Source organism: Lemur catta, chromosome 8 (assembly GCF_020740605.2).
Source record: "Lemur catta isolate mLemCat1 chromosome 8, mLemCat1.pri, whole genome shotgun sequence".
In the NCBI taxonomy this organism is placed as follows: domain Eukaryota; kingdom Metazoa; phylum Chordata; class Mammalia; order Primates; family Lemuridae; genus Lemur; species Lemur catta.
This window is the reverse complement of record NC_059135.1, coordinates 7,253,938-7,266,258: the sequence shown is the minus strand read 5'-3', so window position 1 is coordinate 7,266,258 and position 12,321 is coordinate 7,253,938. Positions and strand designations below refer to the sequence as shown.

Here is a 12,321-nt window from a genome sequence, read left to right as displayed (position 1 = left end):
GCTCTCTTCCCCCACGTGCTCTCTTCCCCCGCGTGCTCTCTTCCCCCGCGTGCTCTCTTCCCCCTGCATGCTCTCTTCCCCCACGTGCTCTCTTCCCCCACGTGCTCTCTTCCCCCGCGTGCTCTCTTCCCCCGCCTCGCAGGCTGAGGACACACATGTGGCTTTGGAGCTGCAGCACTGGGCCATCACAGGGTGAGGAGCTGCTGGCAGAGCTGGACTTTGCATGAGCAAGAAACAAATCTTTGGTATTTTAAGCCACTGAGATTTAAGGGTTGTTTGTTACCACAGCATAACCTCACATATCCTATCTAATACATATGTTAATACATGCATTGATTATGTACTGAATGAACAATTATATAACTGTTAATGCAGGGATACATAGAAAAAACAAAATCATGGTGCATTTTTCCAACATCAATATCAGTCTTCTAAGAATCAAAAACAGGGTCAGAAGATTTGGCTGAGGAAATATAAAAGGTAAAATGGATGAAATATTTACAGAATTTTGAACTATGTATATAAGTATTCATCTGATTTTCAAAGTATCCATGTGCTATTTACAAAATTGATTAAAACATAGGAACCAATACTTTAATAAAGCAGAAAAGCTTACAAGCACTGAACCCAACCTCGGTAACACCAAAGTAAATAATATGAATTAAATAAAAATTAAATGCTACTTGTGAGAAAAAAAATTAAGTCAATAAGACGATTTAGAAGATGAGAACAGTGAGAATGCCATGTATCAGAACTTTGGGATATGGATACAGCTGTGCTCAGAAATAAGTGTTCAGTTAGCATTTAGGAAAAATACAGAAAATTTTTAAGGAAACCGATATAAATAACATTGTGAAGTAATGAATATATATGCAAAAATAAACAGATTAGAAAATAGCAAAATAATACAATTAATTTAAGAGCATATATCCTGATATCTTAAAAAATAAAGTTAATGAAATAGTTGAACTTTGCTTCTCACAAATCAGGATGTAATTTATTAAGCAGTTCCTGGCTCCAGAACTGATTTTGGAGGAGCTACATACAGGCAGGCATCAGTGCAGAGCTGCACTCACAACACTCCAAAATGTGACCAGCAATGTTAAGCCAGAATCAAGAAGAACTGACACTGTCTGTAATCAGGCGCCAAGAAACAGCTGGCCTGGCCTTGGCTTTTGGCCTGCGGACCTCAACGAAGACTGACTGAACAAACAGCATCCGCCTCTCCATTGTCGGGTCTCCTCTCAGAGCCCCAGAGCCGTGCAGCCCGAGCCGGCCGGCCATGCTTCTGACCTGCTGGGCGATGCTCCCTGAGATGGGCTGGCTGTTTTCCTGCCATTTCTGCTATTCAGCCATTTTCCCAACATCTTTCTCCAACTAAGTACAGATTGCAAATCACAGAAATAACCTGGTGAGATGTGATGCTCATGCATACCTTCAGGATACTCAGAGAACAGATCTCTAAAATACATCTGCAGAAAGATCTAGAAGAAAGTTTCAGCGAACTGTGGTGCATTCTATGTAGAATGCAGGAGGACATTTCTCTATGAATCAGGAGCTAAAATGAAAAGGCAACAGAGTGAGACCAAAAGGGAACCAGATGAGATGAAAGGGGCAAAGGATCAGATACAGAAAACTTAGAAAAAATGACAAAGGCAATGATGAGCTCAAAGGCCACAGTGAGACAGTTAAGAAGAGAATTCGTGTAGTGGGAGATCGAATCAGGGATGTGAAAACAAACTGAAATTCTAGAATGGGACAGAGCAGCCCCTGGGGGCAGGGGTGGCCACGAGGCAGGCTACTCTGTGCCCAGTCTGCCCTAGGAGGGAACTGACTCAGTCGGCCCTCGACTGAATCCAAGCTTCACAAAACAAATCCCTCTACATTAAAATTTGGATTCAGTCAAAAGACCGCACCCCAAGGATCCAGAAGGCCACGTGTGGCCCCAAGGCTCCAGGTTCCCCACCCCTGGACTAGGGCTTGGCAGGTACTCTTCCTGCTCCTGTCCCTTTCCTGGACAGCAGATGGCATCTGTCTGGGGCCTGGACCAGGATAAGAGAGTGAGCACCTGGCAATCTGCCACCAGGGAGCGGTGTTGCCCACTGACTGGCACTCCCTGGGGCAGGGAGAGAGGGCCGTCGACCCACTAGACAAGCTGGGTAAAGCTATGAATGTGGGGCCACTCCCAGAATCAGAGCTTCCGGCCTTACCGTGCCCACATCTTTGATCCAGTCGCTCCTATGTCTTCTCTAGAGAGGTGATGTCATGCCCCACACCTGCTGCCCAGCCTCATCCCTGCGCGAGGGTGTGCTGGGCCCCACGCCTCAACCCAAGGCCTCTTGTGCTGGTGATGCCGATTGTCTCCCACGTGGCCCTGAGCTGGCAGGCTGATGGCTACACACTGACCCCTCGCCCGCTGGCCCCCTTGCTGCTGGGGGGTTTAGCCAATTGGACAAACCAGCAGGAGGAGGCTGGGTGGGGAGAGAGAAGGTGGGTATTTCTCTCTCATTCCACCCTGGGCTGGTGACACATCCCTGCGGGAGCTCCTGCCCCATGGCACAGCTCCTTCTGGAGGACCCTCCCCCCAGCTCCAACTCAGGGGACGGTTTCCTTTCTTCAGCCCTAGGGGAGAGCCTGGTTTCCCAGCGGACTTCTCCCTCTCAGCTGCTCCCACTCTGGAAATAGTCCTTCCTTTAAGCCTCTTCCTATGAGCCTTCCAAATGGAATCCTGCACCCTCTCCCTAACTGAGGGCTCTTCCTAAGGCTCCGACTGTGTCCAGATATTATGGCCTCTCTGGTCACCCCCAGGAGCCCCCTGCTCAGTCTCGTCTCCCACCACACCTGCAGGGTCACGGCCACCAGAACAGGACCCCCTTACTTGTGCAGTGGGGAGAAGGCAGGCCCAGAGCCACCTGCCTGGAGGTGGGCGTGGTGGCGCGGCTCCGCCTCCCCAGCGCCCTCAGCACTTCCATGGCCGGTGTGCTGCCTCCCAGGATAGTGCCCTCCATGGGCTTGAAAGACTGGGCCTTTCCTCCAGGCTTGTTTGGGAGCTCAAGGTGGGGCCTAGTCCTGCTGGGCCAGGGCGTCCACATGTCAACAGCTGAGGACCAGGGGCCAGGCAGGCCCAGTGACTCCTCCCCACTGCCCACCCTGACTCCCCTGAACACTGCGGGAAGGGGAGTGGCTTCCTCCCAGGACCCGGGAAAGCCCGGGGCCTTCCAGCGCCTGGAATCGTGTTTGCCTCTGCTGCCTTCTGGTCGGCCCAACCCAGCTGGCCTTTCCCGAGGAAGCTTCTACATTTGATCTTGGTTAAAAGGCTGAGAAGCAATCCCGGGGAGTCTTCTAACACTGCAGAAGTGCCAACCCCATCCGAGAGGGCTGGGACTCCAATAAGCCACATGCTTGGGGCTATTTCTCCAAGCTTGTGCTGCTATTATTGTCACCCCATGTGGGAGAGAAGCTGCAGATTCTCCAGGCAGCTTGAGATGAGATGCTCGTGGTGAGAAGGTGGCCAGGACAGAGACCTAAGGGCTACAAACTCTTAGGTAATACCACCTAGGTAATCCCTGGAGGTTTCAAAACATTTTCTGTTACTTATTTTTTTTTTGAGACAGGGTCTCACTCTTTTACCCAGTCTGGAGTGCAGTGGCATCATCATAGTTCACTGCAGCCTCAAACTCCTGGTCTCAAGCGATCCTCCCGCCTCGGACTCCCAAAGTGCTATGATTACAGGTGAGAGCCACCATGCCCAGCCTCCTGTTACTTATTGAATATTTCTCAGTCCTCCTTGGCTTTCCAGCAGAAATCCCTGGCTGGGATGACATATTCCAGTTGCTACTGAGGAAGCAGTTGCAGGACTTTAAGTTTGGATGTAAAAGGAGAACTGCTACATTGCAACGTCCTAAGCCAAGAGGTTGAGGGGCTGGCTGTGAACCAGTGAGGGCTAAAGTTGGCAACGGGGTTCTTGTGTGTTGTTTGTGGGCTAACACACAGGACAAGGCTGCTTAGGAGCATAGCATGTGTAGCTTGGGCCTGAGAGGCCCTGTCAGCCTTGGGGTACTAGCAGCCCAGTACTATCCACAGGGAAAACCCTTTAGCTTCTAGAAGAAATTTGCCATCCCTCCTGTCTCTGTGCTTTGGGAAGACACACCTGCCTGGCCACCAGCAAAGCCAGCAGTGAACCCCCTCCCCCACTACCTGGTCTGCCACAGTCCTCCCCATCCCCTGGCAAGGGGCCAACAGACAAAGCTGGGGCACTCCCCTTCATTGACACAGCCACCTGATCCCTGAGCCACAGAGGCAGGAGTGAGGCAGAGGAAGGTAGCCATGCCCTGGGCTAATGAGCATCCAAGGAAAGGGTACTGGAATTGTTCCCTGGGGCACTGGCAGAGGTTGAGGGTGTGGGAAGGGCCCCAAAGGTCCCCAGCTGGAACATGTCTTAAAAGGGGTTTCTCACCTGTGTGAAGTCACTGTGTTGGCTGCCCACCTACCTGAGAATCTGCTGCTGGAGGGCCACTTGGGGACTAAGGTCCCAGGGCTTGGATGCCAGCAGAAAAACCAGGTGCTACCCGCTACCTCCCCCAGCGACAGTTGTCCTCTGGAACTCTCCCACCAGGCCTGCTGGCCCCATGACCACACTGCTCCCGATTCCCCTGAGCGGGGGGGCCCCAATCCACCTGATCTCGCCAGACTGAGAGGCTCTTTATGTCCCTGATTTCCCCTAACGGGGAACAGATGACAGGGAGGGCTACACAGGGTTGTCACCGAACCGAGGATATAGTGAGATTACTTTGGAATTACTTCAAAGTTTCCTGCTGGTTTCAGGAAAAGAGATTCTAATCTAAATTATATTCATAAGTTCTAAATTATATTCATAATTTCACATTCAAAGCTCCATGGGGCATAAGAACCATAATCATTAGCAGCTTCAAGTGAAAAGAAAAACCACAACCCCTCACGGGGCACACCGCACTGCACAAACACGAAATCTGAGAATACCTTCCTCTCGCCGATGTCCCGCCCCGCTGAGCCGGGCATTCATTACGAGGTGCAAACGCCCCGCCCTGTGCTTTGTGAGCAAGCCTAGAAAACGGACTTGCTGAGACTCAGAAGGTGACCTGACCAATTCTGCAAGATGTACGGAAACCTTTTAAATCTCCCCAAACAGAGGGGATGTTTTCAGATATTTCTTCTCCTGAGAACAGAGAGAAGGTGGAGTAGAATCAAGGGGACCTTAAGTCAGCTGAAATCAGTTTTCATCTCATTCACAACATCTGACGTCCCAGCTGTCAGGTGCTCGAGCAGAGCTTCCGGACCTCGCGGAGCCGGCCAGAATCACTCGGGCCAAAATCCACAGGGCCAGGCCCATCCTGGGAGACTCTGATTCGGTAGATCAGAAGGTGAATGGGGACAGGAACCTCCTTTTTAGCAAGCTCCCCAGGGGATTCTGATACAAATAAATCCGGAATTGGGAACCTGGCTGTTCGATCTACTTGGAGGCAAACACCTGGTCTTCACATTCTCCCTCTGCCTCATGCTAATTCCTAAAAAATAAATGCACCAAGTAAATAAAGACAGTTTTCAAGATGTTCATGGAATGACTTTTTTTTTTTTTTACATTTTTCAACTAGTTAGGACAAAAACATTACAATGATTGACTTCTTTCATTTAGTTACATAAATAAAATTTTTATAAATATCTCTTTATAAACAATATAAATAGCTTTACAACATAAATACATTTATGCATGACATGAATTTACAAACAGCAATGTTTTACAGCTGGTTTTGTCAGTCTCTTAAAAACTGTCCCTTGTCATCAAGTCGGTGTAGGTGTGTGTTTCATGTATATAATATATATATAATATATAACTTTTTATTTTTCATTTTCAAAAAAAACCCCAAACAATAAAATCACACCCCCCTCCCTAAATAATAATAGAACAGCTGGTGTTGTGTACTCCCAGTACCAGGGGAAAAAAAGAAATGTAAAAGCCACACTGCGTTGGAGGTGTTTCCAGATGCTGGAGGCTGATGACCAAGGATGACCTCAGCACAACAGAGCCAGTTCCCAATCCTGAAACACAGAGTGGACACGGGACACTCAGTTCTGGCCCTTTAGCTGAGAAAGCCCAGCCTGTAGGGCAGTTCTAGAACCTTCCTCCCCTCCCCCCCAACAGCAGGAGCAATGTCCCTCCACCTTTGCCCCACAGGGCCCTGACAAAGGTCTTCCTGTAGAGGGAAGGGGCCTTTCCCTCCGGCGCTTTCCAGGCCCCGATCTGCTGTGCCCGCGCCAGCGCTGGTGGAACCAGGATGCCTGCCAGCCCTCCTCCTCCCCCTCAGTCACACTTACAGGCTGTGCCCTTGGCACTCGGTGAGGCACAGTGAGGGAAAGAGAATGCAAACTCCCCCATCCCTTTTGCACTACACGGACCCTCAGTCAGGCGCTTGCCTCTGCTTTACGTGTCTGGGTGACTGCGGTGGGAAGGAGAAAAGAAACCGTGCTCAAATCCCAACTCTGACACGACTCCCTGGATGGCCCCGATAGCTTTGACTGTCACTTTCCTCACCTGTAAAATGGGATAATAGCTACCTCCCAGGGTTGGCTTTAAGATTCAACAGGGGGCCACATATCAGGCATTGGCAGTGGCTGGGTCCCAGCCACCACCCGGTAAACAGCACTTCCTTCCCTAGCTGGCTGTGCTGCAGAAAGGGTCCAGGGTCCCTCTCAGAAGCAGAGGAGCTGATGTCTCCCACAGCCCTAGGGAGTGAGTAGTCGCCGGGCTGGGGGCTGAGAGTACTCGCTGAGTGCCGTCCCTGCTAATGGATGCGCGGGTGGGTGCTACAGGCCCTGAGAAAGGCGTCCTGCCAAAGGACAGCATGCCCAGAGGGACCCTGGGCCAGAATGGCTTGGTGAACTCTCCCTCAACTCCCTTCTCTGGCTCTTCCATGTGTTTAAACAGATGACAGATATCTGTGATGTTCTTGGGACCCAGGGGTAAAGTGTTCATTCAGGTATCAGCCTGACACCCTGTCTCTGTCATTAGTGTTTATAATCAAGACTTATAACCATCAGGGACAATCATTATGGTGGTGCTTAGAGCCCAAGTCAACCCATGAGTGGCGAAAAGGCTATAACCTCAGAAGAGTTTTCAGTAGTGTGAAAAATCTAAGCTGCCTTCCTCTTCAAGCACAGGCAGCGATACATCCTGGGCTTTGCCACCAGGAGCCTGTGGGTACAGCAAGGATGCTCTGCTTTCTCACTATGGGTGCAGTTGAGAGGGCTAACTAAGGGTGCAGGAAGGGGGTGCTCATCTACGCTAAGAGAACTTCGAGGAGGTTGACTCTTTCCCTTGGTCAAAGGGGCCAAGAAGTTTCAGCAATCTGGATTCTTCCACGTCCACACAGCTTTCCTCACCACCCATGTGGCCATCCCCTCGTGCCCACAGACAGCCATGCCCAAGAATAAGGCACCTACAGGCATACAGGCACTACCCCCTGGAAGGATAACTAAGATTTGTTTAGACTGGAAAGTTTGAGCTTGATGCTTAAATCAAACTGAAAATTTGGGGCCCTGGAATCCATCTCTTCATTGTTTGGACGGGAGAGAAGAGAGCAAAGACGTTCTGATGGTAGCTACCAATGGCTGACACCCCCCCCCCCCCCGAGTCAGAATCATTTCCCTCCCTGCGCAGGGGGGAGTCAAGATAACAGACAACTGAAGCCTCTGCAGCATCGGGGGGGAAGCACACAGCCCAGCAAGGTCTCACTGCAGAGAGAGGAAGGGGCCAGGTAACACCTAGGGCAGGTGGCAGAGGTTGTGGGCTAGGGCCTGCAGGTTCCTCTGGTCATGGACAAACATTTCTGAGAGGCTGCTGGGGGTGCTGGGGGTCCTAGATTACCTTAGGCCAGCACTTGGCCCTTAAGTTTTTCATGAGTTCATATGGGGAGTGAATAGGTTCGCAGAAAGCTATACCTCAGGTGAAAAAGTGTCCTGCATTGTAAAAAAGATTTAGGCAATGCCCTGGAGAGGCACCCTTGATTCCTGCTTGGGGAAGACTAGACACAGACAAGGCTTTCTCTGTGGAGAGAGCAAGCCCCCCAAGGTTGGGGTGGGACAGACAGGGTGCGGGACAGGCAATGGCAGCAGCTGGGCTGGAGGGCAAGGCTAGAAAGCAGCAGGAGCACGATCCTCATGCACGTGAATGCCAGTGTCAGGAGTTAGGATGTTGTTGTTCCGTGGACACTGGCAGGCGGTAGGAACAGAGAGGGGGGAAGAAGAGGTGAGCATCTTTGCAGCAGTAAACTGTCACCATGTGGCACCTGGTGGGGCTGACAGCCGGCAGAGGTCTCTCGCCCTAGCAGGTGAGGAGGCCACGCCAGAAACAGGGAGCTCAGAGCACAAGTTGGGTGTGGGAGAGGGCTGGTGGGAACTCTGTGCTGGACATGTTGAATTTGAGGTTGGGGCAAAGAATAAGATTTATTTGTCTTTTCCTTTTCTTGTCCTGAAATAATGCCCCAAACACCGAGGTTCACACTTGAAGCCAGAGGGCTGCAGCAGCATCAGGACCCTGGACAGGCTAGTTTGCCTACCGCCAGGTTAGAAGAAGGGGCAAGAATCAGAATGCCCCAGTGGAAGAGCCCCCTGATGGCGCAGATGGAGGGCTATCTTCTCCACTGTGCCACTTCAGGGACAAAAGGCCCAGGAAGCCATCCTGATGGGGTTGGCTACCCACTGCCACTGCAGTATGCGCACGTGGCTGGCAGACAAACCTACCCTGGGGTCCTGGGTATGCCTTTCCTCTTCTGCTCCCACAAATCCGCGGTCTCCCTCAATGTCCTCCCCCCCCAAGTTGGCGCATTGAGGCCAAAGCTGCTAGTTTGGCTATGGTGCAGGGGTGGGTGGGGCCCCACCAAGCCTGTTTCTACTCCTCCGGAGAAAGCCAAGTGGGTTCATCCAGGCTGAGCAATTTCTGACCTTGCCAAAGTTCCCTGACCACTTTATCCTTCACTCTCTTCATCTGTAAAATGGGATGATAAATCGGGTGGCGGGAGAATGCCTAGCACACACTCCATCAATGCCGGATGGCCTGGCTCCCCCCCAAAGGCCGGCTGGGAAGCGCAAGGGGCAAGGGTCCCAGGGGCAGGGGCGAGAGCGAGGCGCGCGGGAGCGCCGGGCGGCCGGGGTTGGTGGTACTCACCGCCGCCAGGGGTCGCCGCACTAACATCCCAGGCCGCTCATGGAGCCGATCCGGTCCAGCTTGAGGCCGAAGCAGCCCTTGGACAAGCCCTTCTTGTTGGCTCCTTTGTACTTGCGCGCGTTGGGGTGCTCGTGCAGAAGGCGGGCCCACGCCGCTCGCGACTTGGTGTCCACGCGCAGGTCCCGGAGCAGTCGCGACCGGTCGCCCTTGAGGTTGGCGCCACTGGCCCCGGGAGTCTTGTCGCCCTTCTTTTGACCGCCGCCCGCAGCCTGGGGCTCAGCCACCTCCTCTCCCGGCGGGGTTCGCGGGACCTGTCCGAGAAAAGAGAGGGCAGGTGAAGCGACGCCCGGCTGCAGCGCGGGGGACTTTGCGAGACCCCTGACGCTCCAGCCCGACGCGCCACGAGCCCTGAGCGTGCCCTACCGATGCCGGCCAGCTTGGCCCGGCATCCACCTGCCACGCGGCCGCCGTTGTCCACTGCCCCCGGGAGCCCCTTGCCCTCCCCTCCTTTGCCGCTTGGCCCGCTGGCCACGCTGGGGCAGGGGGGGCTGCGCAGGTGTCGACGTTCTCCCGAGGCTGGGGGAGTAGACCCCCCGCGTCCAGGCTTCGAGGGCTCCCTGGCTCTCACCTGCGCGCATCTTGGGGGAGAGCGGGGGAGAGAGGGCCGCCTTCCCGCCCTCTCGTCTCCCTCCTGCGCGCCGCATCCTCCCGGGTCCTCAGCCTCCCACACCCCTCACGGCCCGGCGTCCCCGCGACAGCACCCACCTTTGGAGGCGCCCCGGGCTTGGCTTCGGAGGGTCGGAGCGAGAGTAGCGTGAGCAGCAGGGCGCAGGCCAGCAGCTGGGAGAGGTGCATGGTGCCGGTGGGGTCGAGGGGCGCAGACCGGCTGCAGCGAGGGTGCACGGGGCCGGCGGGCAGAGGGGCAGGCCGTGCCGAGCGGGCTGGCCGGGCTGCAGGACAAGCGCGGGTCCCAGTGCTGCGCGGCGCCGGCTGGGTGCGCTCTGAGCCCGTGACTCCGCTCGCGCCTTTATAATCCAACCTGCCGCTGATGTCATCCTCCCGCCCACCCGGCCGCCCGGGCCAATGGCACAGCGCACGCGGAAGCGCCGAGGGCCGGGAGGGGGCCCCCGCGGCCCCCACTCTCATCCCACCCCCGAGGGATCCCGCGGCTCGGCGGGCTTGCTCCGGGCTGCACTCGGAGCCGCAAAGCGGCGCGCCGCGGGGAAGTCAGTTTGCAGCTGGCGCGCGCCCTGGCATGCCGAGCGTCTGTGCGCCAGGTGCCCTGGGCACCCGCTGGGTCCTTGCCACACGCGCTCTACCTGAAAGGGATCCATATCCCTCTTTGCAGGTGCAAAGACAAGCTCAGAGGAATTAAGTTACTTGCCCAAAGTCACACAGCCAAAAAGTTGGCGCTGCCCTAAACCCACGCAGATCTGCCTCGTTGCCCAACTCTTCCCTGGGCACCTGGCATTGCGGCCCCACGGTTTACCTGCTCGCCAGGGTGGGAGTGCAGACCACATCGACGGCGCTAGGTCGAGGAGGCAGAGGATGGGGCTGGAGGTCCAGGAGGGAGGCGCAGGGAGGGCCGAGTTTGCTCCGGGCCGCAGGGGGGAGCACAAGTCTTCCATGCTGGGGAGCGCAAGCGTTTCGCCAGCCTGTGTGTTTGAGCGCGAGCCCGGAACGAGAGGGCTGCGAGGGCAGATCCAAGATACCGAGGACCCTGCGTGTGTGCGGTGGCATCGTGTGCCCGTCGCTGTGGCTCTAACTTTGCTCTCATCCCAGGCCAGCCGCACAGAACGTCCCCGGGTCTGACCTGGCGAGTGGCTTCCGTCGGCACGGACCAGTATGCACCCAACCCTGCCTGCACCCACCCAAGGATCCGCAGCGTGGGGGTGTCCGCTCCGGTGTCCCGTGCACCTGCACAGGTTGGGAAGGGAGCTTTACGTAGCCCCGAGCCCAGGCTAGCCTCTGTGAGCTGGGACAGGTGGTCAACTTGGCGGTTTGGGCTGCAGAGAGGTCAGGACACGGCCACATACCCCTGCTGCTCACGAACTCCCTCTCCTTGGGCTGGGGGTCTCCCTCCTTCTGGCTCTGGGGAATCCCCTGTATGGGCAGCAGAGGCTGAGAGCCTGGAACCCCAAGAACTGAAGGAGGTGCTGGAATCTATGACCCGCTACTGCCAGGCAGGATGCAGGCTGGAGAGGGAACAAACGTGGTGGCAGTCCCTAGGAGTGAAGACGACCCCATGGTGGGCACCCAAATGAGATTTTTCAGGGAGAAAAAGCTGCGTCTGAGGCGGAAGGGTGGCTGGAGTCAAGAGGCGCCTGGGGAACCGGTGCCCTGCGGTGGCTCTTGCAGTGGAGCCTGGTCCCAAAGCTGTGAACACAGCGGCATCATCGTCTGCTCTGTCAGCCCTGTTCTGCGGTGGCCCCTTCCCACCCTCACTCCTTGAGTCGGGGAGGTCTGAGTTTGGGGCAGCAGAATCTCCTGATCTCCAGGGAGATCTGGACACTCACAGGGCATCCTTTGCCAGTTCTGGGGAGTGGACTCACCACCTCTGCGCAGCCGCCTCCCCACTGCCTCTCCACATCAACCCCCGAGGAGTGGCCCCGCTCTTCATGTGAGGAGAAGGCAAGAGGAACAAGGATGGGGAAGAGGGAGGGATCTCCAGATGGGCCCTGGAAGTTCCCTCTCCTTTTTGCCTACTGAACAAACAGGGATGTTACCATTTGGAACTCTGACCCGTGCTTTATTTATACCTGTTTAAAGAGCCAGGCAGAGCCAGATTGACTCTAGAGTCAGGCATGGGGCTGGTTTCCAGGGGCCAGCAGCTACCCTCCTCTAAAGCCCCTTATTAAGCACAGGTTGGAAGTTCTGGTGCTCATGGCTACCTCCTCCTGCCTGAATGCCTACTGGCTGGTTCTTCCTGTCTTCTGTATCCCTGGACATACTTGATGTGCCAGGACTCCAGGTCATAGCCCGGCGACTGACTAGGTCACACCTCCGTTTGAGCTTTGAGGCTAAATTAACAAAACTGACACCTCCAACCCAGTGTGGCAGAGCCAACACCCTGGACTCCACTTCCCCTCTTTGGAAGGGGAATCTCCAGTGAGCCACCAATT

The 12,321-nt window shown here is 54.9% G+C and overlaps 1 protein-coding gene across 1 annotated transcript; it reads right to left on the bottom strand.

Moving 5' to 3' along the window:
• Window positions 1–5,577: 5,577 nt before the first annotated feature.
• Window positions 5,578–10,203, bottom strand: NPPC (natriuretic peptide C). Its single transcript, XM_045559643.1, has 3 exons — window positions 9,965–10,203; window positions 9,200–9,510; window positions 5,578–6,075 (listed from the first exon to the last, which is right to left on the bottom strand). Exons 1-2 carry the CDS (start codon window positions 10,052–10,054, stop codon window positions 9,220–9,222), a joined length of 381 nt encoding a protein of 126 aa, XP_045415599.1. The 5' UTR covers window positions 10,055–10,203; the 3' UTR covers window positions 5,578–6,075; window positions 9,200–9,219.
• Between the last annotated feature and the right edge of the window lie 2,118 nt (window positions 10,204–12,321).

Bases quoted from the DNA above. Each gene is read 5' to 3' on its own strand.
- NPPC (XM_045559643.1), bottom strand. From the start codon at position 10,054: ATGCACCTCTCCCAGCTGCTGGCCTGCGCCCTGCTGCTCACGCTACTC. The intron at 9,511-9,964 runs GTGGGTGCTGTC...TTTCTCGGACAG, and splicing joins AGCCCGGGGCGCCTCCAAAG to GTCCCGCGAACCCCGCCGGG.